At 39.0% G+C, this 25,338-nt stretch overlaps 2 protein-coding genes across 3 annotated transcripts in view; one reads left to right on the top strand and one right to left on the bottom strand.

Annotated features, from left to right (window-relative positions):
- Positions 1-25,338, top strand: part of HEXB (hexosaminidase subunit beta) — a 39,367-nt gene that overhangs the window by 3,428 nt on the left and 10,601 nt on the right. For both annotated transcript variants that reach the window (XM_082457289.1, XM_082457290.1), the window contains exons 2-7: positions 460-605; positions 4,871-4,936; positions 10,158-10,204; positions 10,495-10,605; positions 22,165-22,266; positions 24,277-24,406. In XM_082457289.1, the coding sequence (XP_082313415.1) occupies positions 460-605; positions 4,871-4,936; positions 10,158-10,204; positions 10,495-10,605; positions 22,165-22,266; positions 24,277-24,406 (602 nt within the window). The remainder of the gene's footprint in view (positions 1-459; positions 606-4,870; positions 4,937-10,157; positions 10,205-10,494; positions 10,606-22,164; positions 22,267-24,276; positions 24,407-25,338) is intronic.
- The window catches only part of GFM2 (GTP dependent ribosome recycling factor mitochondrial 2), a 53,238-nt gene continuing 52,318 nt past the window's right edge, over positions 24,419-25,338 (bottom strand). Inside the window, exon 22 of the mRNA XM_082457189.1 lies at positions 24,419-24,586. Coding sequence (XP_082313315.1) covers positions 24,572-24,586 — 15 coding nt within the window. The 3' untranslated portion in view covers positions 24,419-24,571. The remainder of the gene's footprint in view (positions 24,587-25,338) is intronic.

Genomic DNA, 25,338 nt, shown 5'->3' with positions numbered 1-25,338 from the left:
CCACCTCTGCTCTGCCATCTTTGGTGTGGCTGCAACTGGTCTAGGTATCGCGTACAGAGAAAGTTTTCTTCTTGTGGCTCACTGAGGAGAGGAAGCGTCCTCCCACCCCTGCCCCATCACTGGTCAGAATTGACTTGCACACCCAGGATTATTAGTTTGATTATTGGTTCTTAATGGGGACTTCATAGGAGTCACTTGGGATTGTGGCAGGGGGACTTTTAAAATCTTTGTGCCTGGATCATGCTCTCAGAGATTCTGATTCTGATTCTGAAGGTCTGGACATCAATACTTGTTTGCAAAAAGCCCTCCATGTGATTCTAATGTGCAGCTTGGGGTGAGAGCCTCTAGTTGGACTGATATGGGGTAGCAGGGATTTGAGGAGTCAACGACAGCGTCTGCTACCACATATGTATTTAAAACTTGGCTACAGTGCTTTAAAATTTTGAATTTCTCACACAGATATTATGACTATATTTTTGGTTTCTACAAGTGGCATCATGGCTCTGCTGATCTTCATGTTGGAGTGGAGTTGCAGCAACTTCAAGTCTCAGTTATCCTGGACCCAGAGTGTGACACTTTCCCCAAGATCTCTTCGGATGAGTCCTGTGAGTACCTGTGTCTATTGTAAACAAAGCTGCTTGTTACAGACTCGAGTGCTAGAAGCTGGCTCCACGCCATGAACTATTGTGAGCTCTTGACCAGTGAGTTTATAATTCCTATTTTTAAAATTACCATTAGGGGACTTCCCTGGCGGTCCAGTGGGTAAGACTCCATGCTTCCACTGCAGGGGGCACAGGTTTGATCCCTGGTCGGGGAACTAAGATCCCACATGCCTTGAGATGTGGCCCAAAAAAAAAGAAAATTACCATTAAAGTCTGATGGCAAAACGAATACATAATTGTTGTAGGAAATCTTTAAGTACAGTAAGTGAAGAGGAGGAAATAAATTACTCATAACCCCAGCACTCAGAGTTAACCACTGTTATTTCAGATTTTTTTTTTTTTTTGCAGAGTGATACATTTAAATATTTTATAGATATAAATAGAAGCATATGGTAAACAATGGCATGAAAAAGGGGTAGTTTGTACCTGTGGGTTTTCTGTTTTGCATAACAATCCATTATAAACATGTATTTCACTAAATATTTTTCTATGACAGCATTTTTAGCATCTGAATAATGTTCTACCAACTGTACAGATGTGTCAAAACTTACTTGGCTTATCCCTGATTTTTGGGCATCTAGGTAGTTTATTTTGAAGACAAGTCTGTGCTTATAGGCATGCTCTCTCTTTTTTTTTTTTTGGCTGTGCTGCAAGGCATGCGGGATCTTAGTTCCCCGACCAGGAGCTGAACCCCTGCCCCCTGTAGTGGAAGCACGGAGTCTTAACCACTGGACCGCCAGGGAAGTCCTGGCATGATCTCTATTTACAATTTAATTTGACACAAAGATAATGCAGAACTGGGAGGGGTGAAGCGTTTCATTTTCATTTATATTTATGTTGTATTATATATGTTTCATCTTCATTTATATTGATTGACAATGTAATCAACATTTAGCTACATGATTCTTTTTGTTTGCCTAAAACATTATTCTCTAAGGCTTTTCCTAAATTGCTCTAGAAGGAATAAACAAATGGGCAGCCCTTTTCCATAGAGTGTACTGACTGGGAATAATGTGGAATTGTATCAAGGAATCAAAGAAGAGCAATGGGTGATATAAGATTAGTGCAGAAAGAGCAGACTGGTGAGTCAGGTGTAAAAATAGAAAGGAAAATGCGTATCTTAGAGAAAAGAGTGACTCCTTTGTTCTCAGACTGCCTCACAGACAGTTAAGTACATCTCTTCATCCTCTCGATAGAGATGAGATTTCTTAATACATCTCTGAAAAATAACTTAATTTCTCTTCAATTCTGTAGCTGTTCTTAGAAGAGAAACAGGATGATTTGCCAACATTAGCCATGTGATTTTACTGGACACTTTATTAATTAGGTTTTGCAATCTGAATTGAGAAATGGTCATTAAATTACCAAGGGATCTTTGCTGACAGGCAATACAATGACATACTGTAAATTCCAAAAAATGGAACATATCGAGGCTGGGGAGTTATAGCCTATCTTCCATTCAGCTTTGCAAACCCTCTTTTTTCTGAAAGGGAAGCTTCTGGAGACAAGCTGCCTGTGAAATTTTCTGGTTAAAGGATAAACTAGTTTTAAACTAGTTGATGATGATGATGATAAAAGTAGCACACACAAATGGAAATAACAAGATATCAACCGTTGTCCAAGAGGATGAGGAAATCTTGGAGAAAGTGACAAGTGTTACAGCATCATCATCAATTAAAATAAAAATATGCACACCCTCAGAACCAGAAATAGACTAATTTCTACCGTAGAGAAATAATTACATACATCAAGAATATTCCATGCAGTTTGCCTGCAGTGATGAAGATTTATAAGCAAAACTAAATGTTCATCACTAGAAGAATGGCTAAATATATCTTGTCAGTTGACACTAGAGAATACTATACAACAATTAATAAAGAAGTGGAGTTATAAAGAACAGATGTGGAGAACTTGCGAAGATAAATTGCTGAGTTGGGCAAAAAAATTTATATAATGTGTACAGGAGGATACCATTTATATACCAACATATACAAAAGAAAGCACACATAAAGCAATACTGTATTTTCTTGTTACACGTATGTGTATGAAAATGCCTAAGAAAAGGCCTGATATTTCTTTCCTCTGAGGAAAATAGGGGGAGTTGAGTGGGCATCTCAAAGGGGATTTTAGCCTTATCTATAACATTTTATTATTTTAAAAAGAGGAATCCATTACTGCTATTTGTATGTATACCCTTCAAAACCACAGTGTGGTGCAAAAAGTACAGAAAGGGATAACTGAAAAAAAAGATGCCTCCTATCCCCTGTCAGGGAGGTAATCACTGTTAACACTAAGAATTTGGCTTTGAAATAAAAATTGAAATTCTATAGCTTATTTGTCCATATATTTAGAAACCAAAATCTCCTTCTAACTGCTTTATATCTGCGGTTTTTGCGTTGAGTTGAATCAGAATCCTTTTAAATATCAGCCCGCCCTCAGCTATTGGAAAATAATTGGCATCAGGTACATGCCACATGTTAATGATTTTAGATAACTCTTTAGGCTGACTAATTCCAGGAGATCTCAAAACGGTAATGTGGCAAAAACTGGCTTTTAAACAGTGACCCGTGGAACGGTGAGCTCTATCTAGGTAGCTAACTTAGAATTTGGTACAGAGGGGGAGAATCGTGGTTAGATTGTGGTCATAATAGCTATAGCATCCTTAGCCTGGCCTTTAGCTAACTCATGACTCTGTTCTTCTGATGGCAAAGGCTACCTTGTCAGAAGACTGTCACCTGATTACTGGCTGTTGATAAAACGGTTTTCCCTACCTGTGGCCAACTATCGTGGGACAGCCTGGGGCAGTCGGGGTGGTGGAGGAGGAGGATGCAGCCCAGATACGCTATTAAATCATTAACCTGCAGCCCTTGAGTGTCTTTACCGTGGCAAAGTCTGCATCTGTCACACCCCTTTAGCTTTCGATCTCTCTGTGCTTTCTGGTGCTTTCCTTTGTCTGTGGATGATTCCATCCCAAACCTCTCCAAAGACTAAGATGACTATTGGGGCAACCTCAGGCAGAGTATGATTTCAAGGATTGAGAGATTAGTGCCCCCTTTGCCCAGAAGCAGCCAACTGGAGCCCCGTTTTAGATGGGTGTGAACTTTTTATTGAGTGGGACAAAGCTGAATTAAGCTATAGTGAGTTAAGAAGTGAGTCTTAAGGAAGATTTAGGATAATGTTGGGGGAAGGTAGGTACAGGGCAAGTAGGGGAGCACAGGGAGAGAAGGGACAGAGTAGAGAAGACTCTCTGGCTTTAGAGGGAGTGGAAGATTGAGTGATACTGGAGGCTTCACCAAGGAATTATGGGCACTGAGGAGTTTGCACTTTTGACTTAAATTCTTAGCTTAAGTAGGACCCTCCTCTGTAGAGGGGTAGTTGGAGAGAATAACTCTCCTGCAGGGGAAAATGAGGAATCATGGAGGTGACACCCAAGTTCCTGACTTGAGCAAATCAGCTGGTCGGAGTGTGGTGCGCGATGAGCCCAGAGCCCGGCAGGTGAAAGAGGGAAGAGTTCAGAGTGGGGCATGTGGAGTTAAAGGAACCTATAGGACTTCCAAGTGAGGATGTACAGGAGGCAGTTGGAGAAACAGGTCTGGAGCTCAGGAGAAAAGAATGATCCAGAAATACCAATTATATGTTTAGGGAAATGTGTGTTATTGAGGGATTAAAAACGTTTTTTCCTTCCAGTTTTATTGAGATATAATTGACAGCACTGTTTAAGGTGTACAGCATCATGATTTGACTTACACACATCATGAAATGATTATCACAGTAAATTTAGTGAGCATCCGTCACCTCATATAGATACAGAGTTAAAGAAAGAAAAAAAATTGTTTTCCTTGTGATGAGAACTCTTAGGATTTACTCTCTTAACAGCTGTCATATACTGCATCCAGCCCTGTTTACTATATTCATCATGCTGTGCATTACAGCCCTAGTACTTATCTTATAACTGGGAGTTTGTACCTTTTGACCACCTTCATCCAATTCCCTCTCCCCCCACCACCCGCCTCTGGTAACCACAAACCTGATCTCTTTTTCTATGAGTTTGTTTGCTTTTGAAGTATAAATTGACTTACAACACCATGTTAGCTCCTGTTACACAACATGGTGATTCGATATTTCTACACATTTTGAAATGATCACCATGATAAAAGTCTAGTTACCATCTGTCACCATACAAGAAACATTTTTTTTTTCCAATACAGATACTTTACTTGTGAAAGGACCAGTGGCCTCGCTCACTGCCAACAGAGTTTGGGGAGTATTACGAGGTGAGTTCTATGTGGTTTCATTGTTATTTTCTAGTAAGGAAATATTTTCAGTTGCCACTTTGGGAAATGAAGCACAGCAAAACTTTGCTTCCTTGGACCCTTTATAGAATGATTTGCTGGGTATTTCCAAAACAATTTCCATTAAATATATACCACTTAAAGCATGGGAGAAAGATCATTTGACCTTCTAAAAATGCTTGAAGGTTATTACATTCATAATGCTGTAATTCATTGATGTTCTTGGGACTATAATTTTTTTTTAATTTATTTATTTTATTCATTTATTTTTGGCTGCGTTGGGTCTTCGTTGCTGCGCGTGGGCTTTCTCTAGTTGCGGTGAGGCTATTCATCATTGCGGTACGTGGGCTTCTCATTGTGGTGGCTTCTCTTGTTGCGGAGCACAGGCTCTAGGTGCGCGGGCTTCAGTAGTTGTGGCACGTGGGCTCAGTAGTTGTGGCACGTGGGCTCAGTAGTTGTGGCTCACGGGCTCTAGAGTGCAGGCTCAGTAGTTGTGGCGCATGGGCTTAGTTGCTCCACGGCATGTGGGATCTTCCCGGACCAGGGCTGGTAGGCGGATTCTTAACCACTGCGCCACCAGAGAAGCCCCGGGACTATAATGTTTATAGAGTTATAAATGGCTCTGACGTGCTCTGATTAAGGAATTTTGTTTTATCATCACTTCTTGCTGCCTTCTGTAGCAAGCATTTCCCTTCTGCATTTGTTTATACATTCAAACAAAAGTATACTCACATATTTTTTTCTGAACCAACCTATTAGTGCAGAAGCATAAAAACAAAGAGAATAATCATTTTCCCAATAAAACATGTCCAACTGTTCATGTAGTGGTGATGTTTTCAGCTTGATATGGTAAGATGCTAGTGATGTAGATGCAGCATAAATGCATGTGCCATCGCATGTGAGAGTCCTTAGCAACTCAACTTGGTTCTTTTCCACTGTCTCCTCATGGGAGTTGTACTTGATGTCATCACCAGCTTTCATCTGAATCCACTGGGGAATGGGACAATTCTGCTTCTGTTTCTTGGCCAGGAATCATTTGATCCTGGGAGTCTTGTGAGAAGACAAGGTCAGGAACAGAGTCAACCGTACACACCATGATGGCTGAGAAAAGAAGAGAACCCTTCCCCCATTTTAAATTCCTGTGGATTTAGAAATATAACAAAGTTTGCAGGAATAGCATGAAAAGATAAAAATATACTCTAGAGTGATTGGAGGTGGTGGGCAGAGAGGAACCTTAAAAGCTTTTCCTGTGACTTTCAGTCTGAACTTCAAAGTTCGGGCATTGGGACATTTATTTTTGCTGTTCAAAAGCTGCTGTTGGGCTTCCCTGGTGGCGCAGTGGTTGAGAATCTGCCTGCCAGTGCAGGGGACACGGGTTCGAGCCCTGCTCTGGGAAGATCCCACATGCCGCGGAGCAACTAGGCCCGTGAGCCACAACTACTGAGCCTGCGCGTCTGGAGCCTGTGCTCCGCAACAAGAGAGGCCGTGATAGTGAGAGGCCCACGCACCGCGATGAAGAGTGGCCCCCACTTGCCGCAACTAGAGAAAGCCCTCGCACAGATACGAAGACCCAACACAGCCAAAAATAAATAAAGAAAGAAATTTATTTTAAAAAAGCTGCTATTACCTCTTCTTTTAAGTAGATAAGATTTTGTTGTACTGGCTTCCAAATTAGTATAGTTTTGAGAAAGGAGAGTAATTTTCTTTAATGTGAGCAGGCCAACCAAAGTTATTAAAAATAAAGAAGGCTTTGGATTTGACTCAGGTTGAGTGTTATCTAGAATAAAATGATCATTGTTACTGCTATATGTTTTGTAGTCATAATAATAATGGTATGATTGTAATCATTGTTACTGCTATATGTATTATAGGCATAATAATATTGGTATGATTATGATCTTATTTCAAAATATGACATGAAAATAGCTATAGATGTTTACCGCAAATGTAACTACAAACATTATAATGTAGATCATTTACGTATAATGTTATGTGATTTTAAGCTTTTGTCGGTCTGATGTGCCTGTCTTGTCTGGGGCCTGTTAGGGAAAACAGAAGTTTTTTGATGTTTGCCCTGATCCACGTCAAAATAATAGAACTTTTGAGAGCATTGTGGGAATCTAGTCCAGGAAGGCCTTATTTTCTGCTTACTGTCAGACTTTGAAAGTAACAAATGTGCTCTAAATGATAATTGAGTGTATTGCCACTTAACAGAAAATTCCAAAGTTATTCCTCCTGGTATGGGCCTGTATTGGGGGTGAGAGGGAGGCGTAGCAAAAATGACTTCGAACTTTTTATTCTTTCCTATTTCCTATATTTTTGAGGTATAATTGACATAACATTATATTAATTTTAGGTATACAACACAATGATTTGATATTTGTGTATAATGCAAAATGATCACCACAGTAAGTTAACATCATCACCACACATAGTTAGAAAAATTTTGTTTTTCTTATGATGAGAACTTCTAAGATTTTACTCTTTTTAGCAACTTGCAAATAGGCAACACTATTTATTAACTATAGTCACCATGCTGTACCTTCCATCCCTAGGACTTATTTATAAACGAAAGATTGTACTTTTTGACCCCCATCACCCATTTTGCCTACCCCCTATCCCCGTCTCTAGTAACCACAAATCTATTCTTTATATTTATGAGCTTGGTTTTTGTTTGTTTGTTTAAGATTCCACATCTAAGTGAGATCATTCAGTATTGGTCTTTCTCTTATTTCATTTAGCATAATGCCCTCAAGTTCCATCCATGTTGTCCCAAATAGCAGGATTTCCTTCTTTCTATGGCTGAATAATATTCCATTGTATATGTATACCACATCTTTATCCATACATCCATTGATGGACAGGTTGTTTCCATATCTCGGCTATGGTAATGCGGCAATGAACATAGAGGTGCATATATTTGGGGGGTTAGTGTTTTGTTTTCTTTGGATAAATACCCAGAAGTAGAATTGCTGGATCATGTGGTAGTTCTATTTTTAGTTTTTTGAGGAACCTCTGTACTGTTTTCTGTAGTGGCTGCACCAGTTTACATTCCCATGAACAGTGCATGAGGGACCCTTTTACTTCACGTCCTCACCAACCCTTGTTATTTCTTGTGTTTTTGGGTGTGAAGTGATATGTTACTGTGGTTTTGATTTGCATTTCCCTGATGGTTAGTGATGTGGAACGCCTTTTCATATATCTGTTGGCTATTTATAGGTCTTCCTTGAAAAAATATCTGTTCACATCTTCTATCCATTTTTTAATTGGATTGTTTGTTTTTTTCCTGTTGAGTTGTATGAGTTCTTTATATATGAACCCCTTAACAGATATATGATTTGCAAGTATCTTCATCCTTTGGTAGATTGCCTTTTCATTTTTCTTGGAGGGGGGAGATAAAGGGCTATCATTCATTCATTCATTCGTTCTGCACTGGGTCTTAGTTGCAGCACGTGGGATCCTCTTTTTGGCATGCGGGATCCTTAGTTGCGGCATGCAAACTCTTAGTTGCGGCATGCACGTGGGATCTAGTTCCCCGACCAGGGATCGAACCTGGGCCCCCTGCATTGGGAGCGTGGAGTGTTACCCACTGGACTACCAGGGAAGTCCCAGATTGGCTGTTCATTTTGTTGATGATTTCCTTTGCTGTGCAGAAGCTTTTTAACTTTGGTGTAGTCCCACTTGTTTATTTTTGCTTTTGTTTCCTTCGCTTTTGGTGTCATATCCAAAAAATTAAATCTTTTTAAAATGTTTGGTAGAATTCACCAGTGAAGCCTTCTGGTCCTAGACTTTTGTTTGTTGGGAGATTTTTGATTACTGATACAATCTCCTAGTAATCAGTTTGCTCAAGTTTTCTGTTTCTTCATAATTCAGTCTTGGTAAGTTTCCTCTCTCTAGGAATATATTCGTTTCTTCTGAGTTGTCAGATTTGTTGGCATATAGTTTGTCATAGAAGTCTCCTGTGATCTTTCGTATTTCTGTGGTATGTTGTCACATCTTCTCTTTTGACTTTGAACTACAGGCAAACCTTGGAGATACTGTGGGTTTGGTTCCAGACTACTGCAGTAAAGTGTCTATCTCAATAAAGGGAGTCACACAAATTTTTTGGTTTCCCAGTGGATATCAAGGTTATGTTTACACTATACTGTAGTCTTTTAAGTGTGCAATAGTATTATGTCTAAAAAAAGCAAGGTACATACCTTAATTTAAAAATACTTTATTGCTAAAAAATATTGATCATCATCTGACAATGCAGAGTTGCCACAAACCTTTGATTTGTAAAAAATGCAGTATCTGTGAAGTGCAATAAAATGAAGTATGCCTGTATTCTTTTTTTAAAAACTTAATTTATATATTTTTTAATTTATGGCTGCATCGGGTCTTAGTTGTGGCACGCGGGATCTTCATGGCCGCATGCAGGATCTTTCGTTGTGGCGCATGGGTTTCTCTCTAGTTGTGGCGTGTAGGTTTTCTCTCTCTAGTTGAGGCATGCAGGCTCAGTAGTTGTGGCGCACAGGCTTAGTTGCCCTGCGGCATGTGGGATCTTAGTTCCCTGACCAGGCATTGAACCCGCATCCCCTGCATTGGTCCAGTGGATTCTTTACCACTGGACCACCGGGCAAGTCCCTATGCCTGTATTCTTAGGTTAAAATTTTCCTTGGCAATATAGTTGTCAGCTAGAATGATGAATTTTGGTAAAGTCAAGGCCAGATAGAGGAGTTGGCCTGTAATATAGAGAACAATCCACTTGAATAAAAATTTTTGGTCAGGAGATAGTCTTTGCAGGTATAAATAAAACACTGTAAGTTGGGCCTTTATTTATAGTTTCATGATGTTTTCTGAGCCTCTTTGCCCTCTGTTAAGTTTAGGTACCTTCTAAAGTGCCTATAATATTTTATGATAAAAATTCTTTCTTACAGTGCTATAAATTTATTAAGGAACTGGCATTTTGTTTTATTAAATCACTATTTTGTGTTTATCATTCAGACAAAACCAAGGGTATGGGTACAATGAAGTAAAGCATTTTTATTAGATGGCACAGGGATTTTTTAAAATTGAGCTTTGATTTTAGAAAATATGTTACAGGGCATATGTATAACATATTTAGTTTTATTTGCCTTTTCTGGTTATGGTTCTGTGTATGGATAATACATCTTTTATTGTCTCTTTTATAAATTAATGCAATAAATTTTACTTTCCCTAGGCTTAGAGACCTTTAGCCAGTTAATTTATCAAGATTTTTATGGGACTGTAAGTATGATTATTATATGTTACTAACATTATTGGGTAGATATAATACTATAGGAAAAATATTAACTTTTTAGCTTCTTGAATGTTTTTTGTTTATTGCTTCTTGAATGTTTTTTCTTCCCAAGTGTGTATCTTATCTGGTAAATGTATATTTCATACTTTTTTTTGGTTTTAAATTAATCTTTTATCCAATACTTACATAGATAGGTATAATTTATTTATTACGTAAATAAAATGAGTACACATTTTACCTAAGACAAAATAAATAAAAATTTTCTTTTGTCTTTTAGTTCACTGTCAATGAATCCAACATTGTAGATTCTCCAAGGTTTCCTCATAGAGGAATTTTAATTGATACATCCAGACACTTTCTGTCCGTTAAGAGTATTTTTAAAACTCTGGTAGGTAATTATTTTATTTTAATCCACTGTCTATTCTGAAGATGTGTCCTTTAATGTTGTTACTTTACGTTGGTTACATATGCTGTTGTGCAGGTTGGAACAGGGGATTCATTTTCCATATACTAAGTATAAGCACTGGGCTTTCTTCCCTCCCTCCCCTGGGAAGTATATTTCCTCTGCTGAGAAGTGGAGGCTCCCTTAGGGAATCACTCTCTTGTTTTCATTGGGGTGGGAGAGGGGCTTAACCAGTATTCAGTCAGCATTGTTAAGAGAAAGACTCAGTTTTAATAGTGCCCATTGGCCCTCTGTGAATCATTTGTCAAATCATGGGTCTAGACTTCTGGTTAGGAATATATGGTCATTGTACCTCTAGTTGGCTTTAATTTTGTGATCTCCACTTACTTTTTTTAAAGTGGCCTAGAAAGGAATCTGAGAGCAGCTTCATACCTAAGGAAGTGTTCCAAAGGAATATGGAACTTCAGGTGGTGGGAGCTGGGGGGCAAGGTGGACATTAACTATTTTCTCTTAAGGACTTTTCATTGGCTCATCCCCACCATCACTGCCAGTTTGTAGGGATCGGGAGGTTTTCTTGCCATGTTTTTCTGCACCTTCACCTGATCATTTATGAACACACTGTGTTATTAAAAAATTATTTTTACGTTTACATTAAAACCCTGAATTTCTTTCTCCGAAAGACATTATTGTAATTTTTATGAAAGAAATGTATGCTTAGTGTAAAAAGTTTGAACATAGATATGCATAAAATAAGTAGCGATCCCATAATTTCATTTACCAAAGATTGACATAAATTTTTATGTCCCATTTATCTCATTTTAAACTTAAAAAATGAATATCTTAACGTATAATATGACTTCTTTTTTTTACTGAAATATAGTTGACATACAACATTGTTAGTTTCAGGTGTACTAAATCATGATTTGACATTAGCGTACATTATGAAACGATCATCATGATAAGTCTAGTATCCATCTGTCCCCATACAGAGTTAATACAGTATTATTACATCCCCATGACTTATTTATTGTATAGCTGGAGGTTTGTTCCTCTTAATCCCCTTCACCTATTTTCACCCACCCCCTTACCCTCCTCCCTCCTGCCAACCACTCTCTGTATTTATGAGTCTACTTTTGTTTCATTTTGTTTTGTTTTTTAGATTTCACATATAAGTGAGATCATTGATATTTGTCTTTCTCTGTCTGATGTATTTCACTTAACATAATATCCTCTAGATTTATCCATGTTGTCACAAAGGCAAGATTTCATTTTTTTGTGGCTGAGTCTTCTCTGTGTGTTTTGATTGGAGAATTTAGTCCAATTACATTTAAAGTAATTATTGTTATGTACTTACTGCCATTTTGTTAATTGTTTTGGGGTTGTTTTCATAGTTCTTTTTTGTTCCTTTCATCATCTTTTGCTCTCTTCCCTTGCCATGTGATGACTATCTTTAGTGTTATGTTCGGATTCCTTTCTTTGTGTGTGTACCTATTAATAGGTTTTTGGTTTGTAGTTAGCTGTGTGTGTGTGTGTGTCTGTATATATATATATATATATATATATATATATATATATATATATATATATATATATATATACACACACACACATATACATACATATATATGTATAGTTTTATATACATGATTAGGTTATATATACATGATTATTGTAAGTTGACGGTCTCTTAAGTTCAAACATTCTAACAACCCTACGTTTTTACTCCACCTCTCACATTTAATGTTTTTGACATCATATTTTACATCTTTTTGTTTTGTGTATCCCTATGCTACTTATTGTGGATATAGATGATTTTTATTACTTTTGTTTTTTAACCTTCCTACTAGCTTTTTAGATGATTGACCTACTACCTTTACTGTATGTTTGCCTTCAGCAATGATATTTTTCCTTTTGTAATTTTCATATTTCTAGTTATGGTCTTTTCTGCTTAGAAAAGTCTTTTTAACATTTCTTGTAAAGTTGGTTTCGTGGTGCTGAACTCTCTTAGTTTTCACTTGTCTGTAGAACTCTCTCTCTCCTTCAACTCTGAATGATAGTCTTGCTGGGCAGAATATTCTTGGTTGTAAGTTTTTTACCTTTTATCACTTTGAATATGTCATGCCACTCTTTCTGGCCTGCACAGCTTCTGCTGAAAAGTCAGCTGACAGTCCTATGGGAGTTCCCTGGGAAGTAACTAGTTGCTTTTCTCTGGCTGCTTTTCAGATTCTCTGTCTTTAATTTTTGCCCTTTTAATTGCAATGTATCTCGGTGTGGTTGTCTTTGGGTGACCCTGTTTGAGATTCTCTGTCTTCCTGGACTGTATGTCTGGGTTTTTCTTTCCAGATTAGGGAAGTTTTCAGCTATTATTTCTTGAAATACATTCTCTGCCCCTGTCTCTCTTCTCCTTCTGGGACCCCTATAGTGTGTATGTTATTATCCTTGATGTTGTCCCGGAGGTCTCTTACACTATCCTCATTTAAAAATTTTTTCTGTTCAACTTGGCCGATTTCCACTACTCTGTCTTCTAGTTTGCTGATCTGTTCCTCTCTATCTACAAATCTATTATTGATTCCTTCTAGTGTATTTTAAACTTCATTTACTATATTCTGCAGCTTTTTGGTTCATCTTTATATTTTGCAACTGTCTATTAAAATTCTGTGTTCATCCATTCTTACGTTCAGTGAGCATCTTTATGATCATTACCTTGAACTCTTTTTTGGGTAGATTGCTTATCTCTACTTCGTTTAGTTCCTTTTCTGGAGTACTGTCTTGTTCCTTTGTTTAGAACATATTCCTCTGTGTCCACATTTTGCCTAATTCTCTGTTTATTTCTGTGTATTAGGTAGGTCAGCTACATTTCTCAATATTGCAGAAGTGGCCTTATGTAGGAGATGTCCTATGGGGCCCAGCAGTGCACTCCTCTGTGGTCACCAGAGCCACCTCTAGGGGTGTCCCCTATGTGGGCTGCATGGGCCCTTCTGTTGTGGTACGGCTGACTACTGTGAGTACACTGGTAGGCAGGGCTGACCCCTGGACCAGTTGGGTGCCAGGCCCCGCCTCCTATGGTGGCTGCTGCCCTGTGGGTGGGCAGAGCTGGGTCTTGGGGCAGCTGTCTATGGGGACCAGGGTTCCTGGGACTGGTGCTGGCCTGTTGGTGGGCAAGTAAGCCCCTGGTGCTGATAGTCTAGAGGGAGGATTCCAAAATAGCACTTGATAGCACCACTGTCCTCGTGGTACAAACAAGCTCCCTGAAGTGGTTCCCTCCAGTGTCTGTTCCCAGGAGGAGTCCCAGTTGCCTCCTGCCTCTCTGAGAGGCTAAGATCAGCAAGTGGGTCTGACCCAGGCTCCTTACAAATTACTGCCTCTGACTTGGGACTCAGAGCCTGTAAGATTTTAAATGTGTTTTGTTTTGTTTTGTTTTTTAATTGGAGGATAATTGTTTTACAATGTTGTGTTAGCTTCTGCTGTGCAATGAAGCAAATCAGCCACATGTATACCCATATCCCCTCCCTCTTGGACCTCCCTCCTGCCCTCCCCATCCCACCCATCTAGGACATCACAGAGCACCGAGCTGAGCTCCCTATGCTATACAGCAGGTTCCCACTAGCTATCTATTTTACACATGGTAGTGTATTTATGTCAAACCTAATCCCCCAATTTGTCGCACCCTTCCTTTCCCCTCCCTATGTCCACATGTCTGTTCTCTACGTCTACGACTCTATTCCTGCCCTATAAATAGGTTCATCTGTACCATTTTTTCTAGATTCCACATATATGTGTTAATATATGATATTTGGTTTTCTCTTTCTGGCTTACTTCACTCTGTATCACAGACTCTAGGTCCATTCACGTCTCTACAAATGACCCAATTTCGTTACTTTTTATGGCTGAGTAATATTTCATTGTATATATGTACTACATCTTCTTTATCCCTTCATCTGTTGTTGGACATTTAGGTTGTTTCCATGTCCTGGCTATTGTAAATAGTGCTGCAGTGAACATTGTGCTACATGACTCTTTTTGAATTATGGTTTTCTCAGGGTATATGCCCAGTAGTGGGATTGCTGGGTCATATGGTAGTTCTATTTTTAGTTTTTTAAGGAACCTCCATAATGTTCTCCATAGTGGCTATATCAATTTACATTTCCACCAGTGTACAAAAGGGTTCCCTTTTCTCCATACCCTCTCCAGCATTTGATGATGGCCATTCTGACTGGTGTGAGGTGATACCTCATTGTAGTTTTGATTTGCATTTCTCTAATAATTAGTGATGTTGAGCATCTTTTCATGTGCCTCTTGGCCATCTGTATGTCTTCTTTGGAGAAATGTCTATTTAGGTCTTCTGCCCATTTTTTAATTGGGTTGTTTGTTTTTTTGCTATTGAGCTCCATGAGCTGTTTGTATATTTTGGAGATTAATCCTTTGTCAGTTGATTCATTTGCAAATATTTTCTCCCATTCTGAGGGTTGTCTTTTTGTCTTGTTTATGGTTTCCTTTGCTGTGCAAAAGCTTTTAAGTTTCATTAGGTACCATTTGTTTATTTTTGTTTTTACTTTCATTACTGTAGGAGGTGGGTCAAAAAAGATCTTGCTATGATTTATGTCAAAGAGTGTTTTTCCTGTGTTTCCCTCTAAGAGTTTTATAGTGTCCGGTCTTAAATCCATTTTGAGTTTATTTTTGTGTATGGTGTTAGGTAGAGTTCTAATTTCATTCTTTTACATGTAGCTGTCCAGTTTTCCCAGCATCACTTATTCAAGAGGCTGTCTTTTCTCCATCGTATGTTCTTGCCTCCTTTGTCATAAATAAGGTGGCCATATGTGCGTGGGTTTATCTCTGGGCTTTCTATCCTGTTCCATTGATCTATATGTCTGATTTTGTGCCAGTACCACACTGTCTTGATTACTGTAGATTTGTAGTATACTTTGAAATCGGGGAGCCTGATTCCTCCAGCTCCATTTTTCTTTCTCAAGACTGCTCTGGTTATTTGGTGTCTTTTGTGTTTCCATACAAATTGTAAAATTTTTTGTTCTGATTCTGTGAAGAATGCCATTGGTAGTTTGATAGGGATTGAATTGGATCTGCACATTTCTTTAGTCATTTTCACAATATTGATTCTTCCAATCCAAGAACATGGTATGTTTCTCTATCTGTTTATGTCATCTTTGATTTATTTCATCAGTGTTTTATCATTTTTCTGAGTATAAGTCATTTGCCTCCTTAGGTAGGTTTATTCCTAGGTATTTTGTTCTTTTTGTCATGATGGTAAATGGGATTGTTTCCTTAATTTCTTTTTCTGATTTTTTTGTTGTTAGTGTATAGGAATGCAAGAGATTTCTGTGCATTAATTTTGTATCCTGCAACCTTACCAGATTCATTGATTAGTTCTAATAGTTTTCTGGTGGCATCTTTAGGATTTTCTATGTATAGTATCATGTCATCTGCAAACAGTGAGAGTTTTACTTCTTCTTTTCCAATTTGTATCCCTTTTATTTCTTTTCCTTCTCTGATTGCCATGGTTAGGACTTCCAAAACTACATTGAATAAGAGTGGCGAGAGTGGACATCCTTGTCTTGTTCCTGATCGTAGTGGAAATGCTTTCAGTTTTTCACCATTAAGAAGGGTGTTTGCTGTGGGTTTGTCATATATGGCTTTTGTTATGTTGAGGTAGGTTCCCTCTATGCCCATTTTCTGGAGAGTTTTTATCATAAATGGGTGTTAAATTTTGTCAGAAACTTTTTCTGCATTTATTGAGATGATCATATGGTTTTTATTCTTTAATTTACTAATATGGTGTATCACATGGATTGATTTGTGTATATTGAAGAATCCTTGCATTCCTGGGATAAATCCCACTTGATCATGGTGTATGATACTTTTAATGTGTTGTTGGATTCTGTTTGCTAGTATTTTGTTGAGGATTTTTGCATCTGTGTTCATCAGTGATGTTGGTCTGTAATTTTCTTTTTTTTTGTATCTTTGTCTGGTTTTGGTATCAGGGTGATGGTGGCCTTGTAGAATGAATTTGGGAGTGTTCCTCCCTCTTCAGTTTTTTGAAGAGTTTGAGAAGGATAGGTGTTAGCTCTTCTCAAAATGTTTGATAGAATTCACATGTGAATCCATCTGGTCCTGGACTTTGTTGGAAGATTTTTAATTACACTTTCAATTTCATTACTTGTGATAGGTCTGTTTATATTTTCTAATTCTTCTTGGTTTAGTCTTGGAAAATTGTACCTTTCCAAGAATTTGTCCATTTCTTCGTGGTTGTCCATTTTATTAGCATATAGTTGTTTGTAGTAATCTCTTATAATGCTTTGTATTTCTGCAGTGTCAGTTGTGATTTCTCCTTTTTCATTTCTAGTTTTATTGATTTGCATCCTCTCCTTTTTTTTCTTGATGAGTCTGGCTAAAGGTTTATCAGTTTTGTTTTTCTTCTCAAAGAACCAACTTTTAGTTTTATTTTTCTGTGCTATTGTTTTCTTTGTTTCTATTTCATTTATTTCTGCTCTGATCTTTATGATTTCTTTCCTTCTACTGACTTTGGGTTTTCTTTGTTCTTTCTCTAGTTACTTTAGGTGTAAAGTTAGATTGTTTATTTGGGATTTTTCTTGTTTCTTGAGGTGAGATTGAATTGCTATAAACTTCCCTCTTAAAACTGCTTTTACTGTGTCCCATAGGTTTTGGGTCGTCGTGTTTTCATTGTCATTTGTTTCTATGTATTTTTTAATTTCTCCTTTGATTTCTTCAGTGATCTCTTGGTTATTTAGTAGTGCACTGTTTAGCCTCCATGTGTTTGTGTTTTTTACAGTTTTTTTCCTGTAATTGATTCCAATCTCATAGCATTGTGGTCAGAAAAGATGCTTGATAGGATTTCAATTTTCTTAAATTTCCTGAGGCTTGATTTGTGACCCAAGATGTGATCTATCCTGGAGAATGTTCCCTGTGCACTTGAGAAGAAAGTGTATTCTGCCACTTTCAGGTGGAATGTCCTATAAATATCAATTAAATCTGTCTGGTCTATTGTGTCATTTAAAGCTTGTGCTTCCTTATATATTTTGTTTGGACAATCTGTCCATTGGTGTAAGTGGGGTGTTAAAGTTCCCTACTATTACTGTGTTACTGTCTATTTCCCCTTTTATGCTTGTTAGCATTTGCCTTATGTATTGAGGTGTTCCTATGTTGGGTGCATAAATATTTATAATTGTTATATCTTCTTCTTGGATTGATCCCTTGATCATTATGTAGTATCCTTCCTTATCTCTTGTAACAGTCTTTATTTTAAAGTCTGTTTTATCTGATAAGATTGTTACTACTCCAGCTTTCTTTTGATTTCCATTTGCATGGAATATCTTTTTCCATCCCTTCAGTTTCAGTCTGTATGTGTCCCTAGGTCTGAAGTGGGTCTCTTGTAGACAGCATATATATGGGTCTTGTTTTTGTATCCATTCAGCCAGTCTGTGTCTTTTGGTTGGAGCATTTAATCCATTTATATTCAAGGTTACTATCGATATGTATGTTCCTATTACCATTTTCTTAATTGTTTTGGGTTTGTTTTCTGGGTCTTTTTCTTATCTTGTGTTTCCTGACTAGAGAAGTTCCTTTAGCATTTGTTGTAAAGCTGGTTTGATGGTGCTGAATTCTCTTAGTTTTTGCTTTTGTCTGTAAAGTTTTGTCTGTAAAGCTTTTGATTTCTCCGTCAAATTTGAATGAGATCCTTGCTGGGTAATCTTGGCTGTAGGTTTTTGTCTTTCATCACTTTAAGTATATCCTGCCACTCCCTTCTGGACTGCAGAGTTTCTCCTGAAAAATCAGCTGATAACTTTATGGAGATTCCTTTGTACGTTACTTTTTGCTTTTCCCTTGCTGCTTTTGATATTTCTTCTTTGAATTTAATTTTTGTTTGTTTGATTACGTGTGTCTTGGTGTGTTTTTCCTAGGGTTTATCCTGTATGGGACTCTCTGCTTCCTTGACTTGGGTGATTATTTCCTTTCCCATGTTAGGAAAGTTTTCCACTATAATCTCTTCGAATATTTTCTCAGACCCTTTCTTTTTCTCTTCTTTTTCTGGGACCCCTATAATTCAAATGTTGGTGTGTTTAGTGTTGTCCCAGAGGTCTCTGAGATTGTCTTCAATTCTTTTCATTCTTTTTTCTTTATTCTGCTCCTTGGCAGTTATTTCCACCATTCTGTCTTCCAGTTCACTTATTCGTTCTTTTGCCTCAGTTATTTTGTTATTGATGCCTTCTAGTATATTTTTCATTTCAGTTATTGTGTTGTTCATCTCTGTTTATTTGTTCTTTAGTTCTTCTAGATTTCTGTTAAACATTTCTTGTATTTTCTCGATCCATGCCTCCATTCTGTTTCTGAGATTCTGGATCATCTTTACTATCATTACTCTGAATTCTTTTTCAGGTAGGTTGCCTATTTCCTCATTTATTTGGTCTTGTAGGTTTTTTACCTTGCTCCTTCATCTGTGACATATTTTTTTGTCATCTCATTTTTTTTTTTCTGGGGTGGGATTGTGTTCCTGTGTTACTGGTTGTTCAGCCTGAGGCTTCCAGCACTGGAGTTTGTAGGCTGTTGGGTAGAGCTGAGTCCTGGTGCCAAGATGAGGACCTCTGAAAGACCTCACTCCAGTGAGTTATTCCCTGGGGTCTGAGGTCCTCTGTTAGTCCAGTGGTTCAGACTTGGAGCTCCCACCACAGGAGCTCAGGCATGACCCCCAGCTTGTGAACCAAGATCCTGCAAGCCATGCAGGGCAGCAAAAAAAAAACAAAAAAAGGAGCTGAAGAATAACAAAGAGTAAAAAAGAAAATAAGATTAGAAAACTAACAGATATGTTAGAAAAAATAAAAATATAGATGAAACAACAACTGGAAGGTAAAAAAGCAAAAAAAGAGGAGAGGAAAAAAAGCTGGAGAAGCCCTTAGCTCTGGGAGGCGGGGTTTAGGTGGTGGGCGGGGCCTATGCTTAGGACCCATGGGGCTGAAAAGGCCCTTCGGGTGTGGGTCTTAGGTTCAGTGTAGCAGGAGGGGCCCAGGAGTGCCTCTGGCCTTGAGGGCGGAGGACCAGGTCTGGGACTCCAGCAGGCTCCCTGGGCCTGAGTGGGCAGGGGAAATGCTAGACGCATTCCCCCCGATCCGCCGATCCTGGAGGGTCCCTCCCCGTTGGCCTCTCTTCTTCTCCCCACCCCCTCCTATGCCCCTAGGCCCCATGGCCAGAGGGGGCCCTGGAAAGCAGGCGACCAGACCTGGAAGCCCAACAGGCTTCCCAGGGCCAAGTGGGCAGGGGAAATGCCCACCAGGCCTCCCCTGATCCTCCGGTCCTGGGGGTTCCCCCGCCACCATCTGCCTCCTCTTTCCCGCTCCTCCCTCGCTCCCACACCCCTAGGACCCGCGAGGCCCGAGGGGGCCCTGGAGAACAGAGGACCAGGCCCAGGAGCCCAGCAGGCTTCCCGGGGCCTGAGTGGGCGGGGGAAACGCCTTCCGCATCTCCCCTGATCCTCCGATCCCAGAGGGCCCCTCCCCATCCACCTCTCCTCTTCTTCCCGCCTCTGTCCTACACCGCTAGGAACCACGCGGCCTGGAGGGGGCCTCAGAGAGTGGAGGCCCTGGCCCCGGAGCCCAGCAGGCTTCCCCGGGCCTGATTGGGCAGGGAAACACTAGGCGTGCTCCCCACTGATCCTCCAAGCCCCTGAGGGTCCCTCCAGGTGTGGGAACCCCTCCCCTCTCCCACCCACCCCTCAGGGGTGCCTGTCCTGTCCGGCCTCCACTTCTCCTCCCCCCTCACTCCCCAGCATGTCCTACCCGGTTGCTCGGGGGTTCTTCCCATCTCCTGGGGCATCGAGGTCCCCCACCAACATCTGCCAGGTGCCCTAGTTGTGGGGAGATGCGAACTCCTCATCCTCCCACACTGGAGGAGGAATCTACATATGCTTTTTAAGAGCACAATCTGTTTCCTACAGCCTGCCAGCTCATCCATATGCAAGCCCTGCTGGCCTTCGAAGCCAGATGTTTTGGGGGGCTCGTTTTCCCGGTGTTGGACCCCAGGCTGCAGAGCCTGATGTGGGCTCGGATTCCTCACCCCTTGGGGAGAACCTCTGCAACTGTGATATCCTCCCATTTGTGGGTCACGTAGTCTGGGGTGTGGGTCTTGACCCACCTGCCTGTCTCCTTGTGGTTTCTTCTTTATACTGTTAGTTGTGGAAAAATCTTTTCTGCTAGTTTTCAGGTCATTCTCATCAATAATTGCTCTGTTAATAGTTGTAATTTTGGTGTGTCTGTGGCAGGAGGTGAGCAGGAGGGTTTTCCTGCTCTGCCATTTTGGCCACATCATAAGGAAGAAGGGAGGCTATAAGTTTTGATTCTCTGATAGGGCAAATCTCTCCCCTTATCATTTTTCATCTTCTTCATATAGTCTTTTATATTTTATATACATATTGTTTATTCCTCCAGAGTGTACATAAAATCAATGTCAATTTCCCCCCAAATTTGAGAATTTTAATTAGAATTGTACTGTGTTTGTACTGAATTTCTTTCATCTGTAAGGAAAGGTTGGCACTCAAATCTCAGAATTGTGGGAATTGTAAGTCCCATTTTTCCTGTGCTGCATTCCCAAACACAGTAGTAGTGGTAGCCAAGAACTATTTTCCCTTCTTGGCTAACCCCTAAATACTTACTGGAAATTTATAAGCTTGCTCCCTTCCCATAGGGCAAAGTTATAGCTTACTGTTTATAATAAATAAGAATTCTGTATAGGCTTTTTGAAAAGCAACATGCCATGTAAAGAATATAAGATAAGGAATTTATACTTCTTCACATCCTTCCCTTGTTGAAAAAGTAAATTTTAAAAGGAAACAGACACATTGGAAACAATCCTGGATGCAGATAAGTAAATTGGATTGTATAATATATCTGTGGTATGTAATTTTTTTTCCTTCTCTCTCCCCACTGCGTTTGTTCTCTTTATCTGTGAATCTGCTTCCTTTTTTGTTATATTCACTAGTTGTATTTTTTAGATTCCACATATAAGTGATATCATACATATCTTTCTGTCTGACTTACTTTACTTAGCATATGCCCTCCAAGTCCATCCATCTTGTTGCAGACAGCAAAATTTCTTTTTTTATTGCTGAGTAGTATTCCATTGTATATATATACACCACATCTTTATCCATTCATCTGTTGATGGATACGTAGCTTGCTTCCATATCTTGGAATTGTAAATAATGCTGCTACGAACATTGGCGTGCATGTATCTTTTCAAATTAGCGTTTTTGTTTTTTTCAGGTATGTATACCCAGGAGTGAGTGGGGATTGCTGGGTCATGTGGTAGCTTTATTTTTAGTTTTTTGAGAAACCTCCAAACTGTTTTCCACAGTGGCTGCACCAATTTATACTCCCACTAACAGTGTACAAGGGTTCCCTTTTCTCCACACCCTTGCCGACATTTGTTGTGTTCATTTTGATGATAGCCATTCTGACAGTGTGAGCTGATAATCTCATTGTGGTTTTAAGGTATATAAATTTTTAACATGTTTGCTTGCAGGATGCCATGGCTTTTAATAAGTTTAATGTTCTGCACTGGCACATAGTAGATGACCAGTCTTTCCCTTATCAGAGTGTCACTTTTCCTGGATTAAGCAAAAAAGTGAGTAATTCATGTTATTGTTGGTATACAAAAAAAAAATTTTGGTATAGTTTCATTAGAAGTTTGCAGCTTAAATGTTTCTTCTTATGGATAGAATTGAAGTGTAAAAGTTAGATATTTGGGGGACCTCCCTGGCGGTCCAGTGGTTAAGATGCCATGCTTCCACTGCAGGGGGAGTGGGTTAGATCCCTGGTCAGTGCGGCCAAAAAAAAAAAAAAAAGAAGAAGATACTTGTGGTTTTAAATGTTTTTAATAGGCTGCGGCTGAGCATTTCAGATCCACAAAACTGTTGTGGTTTTGTAATTGTTATGTTATCGTAAATGTAAACAATCTCTAGGGGCTATACAAATAAAAATTTTAAAACTTCAATGAATGTAGGAGACCTGAAGCATTTGTGATTAACATAAGGTTAAGTAATTATATTTACCAAGTAGTCCAACTGTATACTTGTTTTAAACAGAATTGTTTTGAATTCTATAAATGACAACTTCTTTTCTCTCTGAAAAGCTATATGAAGCAGGGAATCTTACAGATAATGGCTCCTTCTTGGAAAATAATGGTGGTCTTAGGAGTGTTCAGATTCACTGTATTATAGACCAGTGAAGCTGGGAGTGAGCCTCGATACCATCTAGTTGAATCCCCCTCTAGTACAAGGCCAGTCACTGACAGCCAAGAGAAGCTGTATGTCTCATCCAAAGTTGTAGTTAGGAAGAGGCAGAGCCTAGACCCTAAATTTTGTCCTCTGGCCACAATTCCAAAACTTTCTCCAAGGTTTTGATGTAGTTTGGGTTGAAATCTTAGCAGCACTCCTATTGTTGTTTGCTTTTAATAAATGGAAAACTTCAAACATATACAGAAGTAGAATTTAATAAATTCCCATTTCCTTATCAGTCAGCCTCAGTAATCAAGTAATGGCCAGTCTTGTATCACCTATACCCCCTCCATTATTTTGAAGGTAATCCCAGACATCATATCTTATTGGTAAAAAGGCCTGTTTAAAAAGTTATAGTTCGTTATCACAGCTAAAAAAATAGCAATAATCCAGATAGCCAGTCATTATTCATGTTTCCCCAAGTGCCTTTTTCTTTTTAAAAAAAATTTGCATTTGGATGCAAATAAGGTCCATACATTGTGGTCAGTGAATATGTCTGTTCTCTTTTATATATAGCTGCCCATCCCTGCCCATCTCTTTTTTTTTTCTTGTAATTTATTATTTTCATTGAGGAAACTAAGCTCAGTTTGTCCTATAGTTTCCCACAGTCTGGGTTTTGCTGGTTGCATTCCCAGTGTCAATATGTTCTTCTGTCTCCTCTATTTACTGTAAACTGGTGGTTAGATCTAGTCTTGATTCAATACAAATTTGATGTTGAAGATGAGGGTAGGGCAAGACTACTTTTTAGAAGTTGAGCATTTATTTATATTTATATATTTATACCTTGAGAAACGTGCCATGGTAACACCTTTAATGGACCTTTATCTTTAGCTACCACCAATATTGAGTTCTAATTTTTCAAGGACCTATAGTAGGACCAAGGGTAATCTTAAAAAAAACAAACAAAAAAAACACAGGTCACTTATCAGAGCATCTCGGGGAATTTTTAAAGCTGACAGTAATTAAAGTGACTTTGAAAGACAACAGCTATGCTTTGTAATAATGTGTGAATTTTGATTCTAAAACTGACAAGGGCAGTGTATTCAGAATTTTCACTTCGGAGTCAAACATTTCTGTTTTGTCGTTCAGTTACATGAGGTTGAAACAGCCTGACGGTAGACGTTGCTGAAACGAGGTGCTGGTAGAGATAGACAGTCCTATCAGTAAATCTGGAATTAACCCAAAGTGTGCTGAGAGCTTATTGATAAGATACAGTAAACAAATAATTTAAATGAGTCATCCAACATCACATAAGACTATTTTATACTTTGTAATACTTGAAAAATCTGCCAGCAGATACTGAAGTACAAACAGAGCTGTAAACAGTTCATACATTTTAAGAAATATGGCTTTTACAGGGAAGCTATTCTTCGTCTCATGTTTATACTCCAAACGATGTCCGTATGGTGATTGAATATGCCCGATTACGAGGGATTCGGATTGTGCCAGAATTTGATAGCCCTGGACATACGCAGTCTTGGGGAGAAGGTAAGGAGCGTGTTTTATGAGTGGCAGAAAATGAACATTTGAGGTCTTACATCTCATGACTTCGTGTTTGCTCATTTTGTTCTTACTTGTGATTTGCACAAAGGTTGTGCAAACTATTGATAGTTGTAATTCAGTAACTATTATGTGTCTATTGTGAGCAAGTCACTATCTAGGCATTGCCTAAAGTATAAACACAAGGGATAAAGGAAAACAAGAAATGATTACAACAAGTAGAATGCATAAGTGAATTAAACATTACATGAATGAAGTAACACTTAAAATGCTTTTGAGAGATCAAAGAATATATTCGTGTTTCTGGTAGAGGGAATAACAGGAAAGGCAATTTAGCTGGAGTACGGTGCAGCAGAGAGTAGTTGTACTGTCGGGTGCTTAAGAACTGGCTCTGGAGCTAGATTGCCTGGATTTGAATCCTGCTTCTGGCGTTTATAAACTGAGTGACCTTGGGCAAGTCAGAACATCCCATCCTCAGTTTTCCCATCTCTAAAATGGGAGTATTAGCAGTAGCTATCATGTAATTTTTTTTTGAAGATTAAAGAATGAATGTAAAGCACATAGCACCACACCTAGCATTTATAATTGTGCAATAAGTATTATTAGAATAGACATGGAGTACAGTGGGAAATGAGTCTGAAAAAGTAGTGTAGAGGGCCTTGGGTGAGGAATGTGGGATTCATCAGGACACATGGAAGCCAGTGAAAGTTACAGAGTAGAAGAGTGACATGATGGGAGCCACACTTCAGGGAATCCTATGTGAAAGTGACAGATTGGAAGGGGGAGGAGATTGAAGGTCCTAGACCAGAATGGTGATAGCAGGGATGGAAAATAATATACAGAACTGAGAGACATTCTGGAAATACAACCCATAGAACTTGGCAACTGACTGACTCCAGGAGGAGAGGGACAAGAGACTT

The sequence above is a fragment of the Balaenoptera physalus genome (genome assembly GCF_965194825.1).
Source record: "Balaenoptera physalus genome assembly, chromosome: 3".
In the NCBI taxonomy this organism is placed as follows: Eukaryota; Metazoa; Chordata; class Mammalia; order Artiodactyla; family Balaenopteridae; genus Balaenoptera; species Balaenoptera physalus.
The sequence above is the reverse complement of the archived record's forward strand: the minus strand, read 5'-3'. Positions and strand labels throughout refer to the sequence as shown.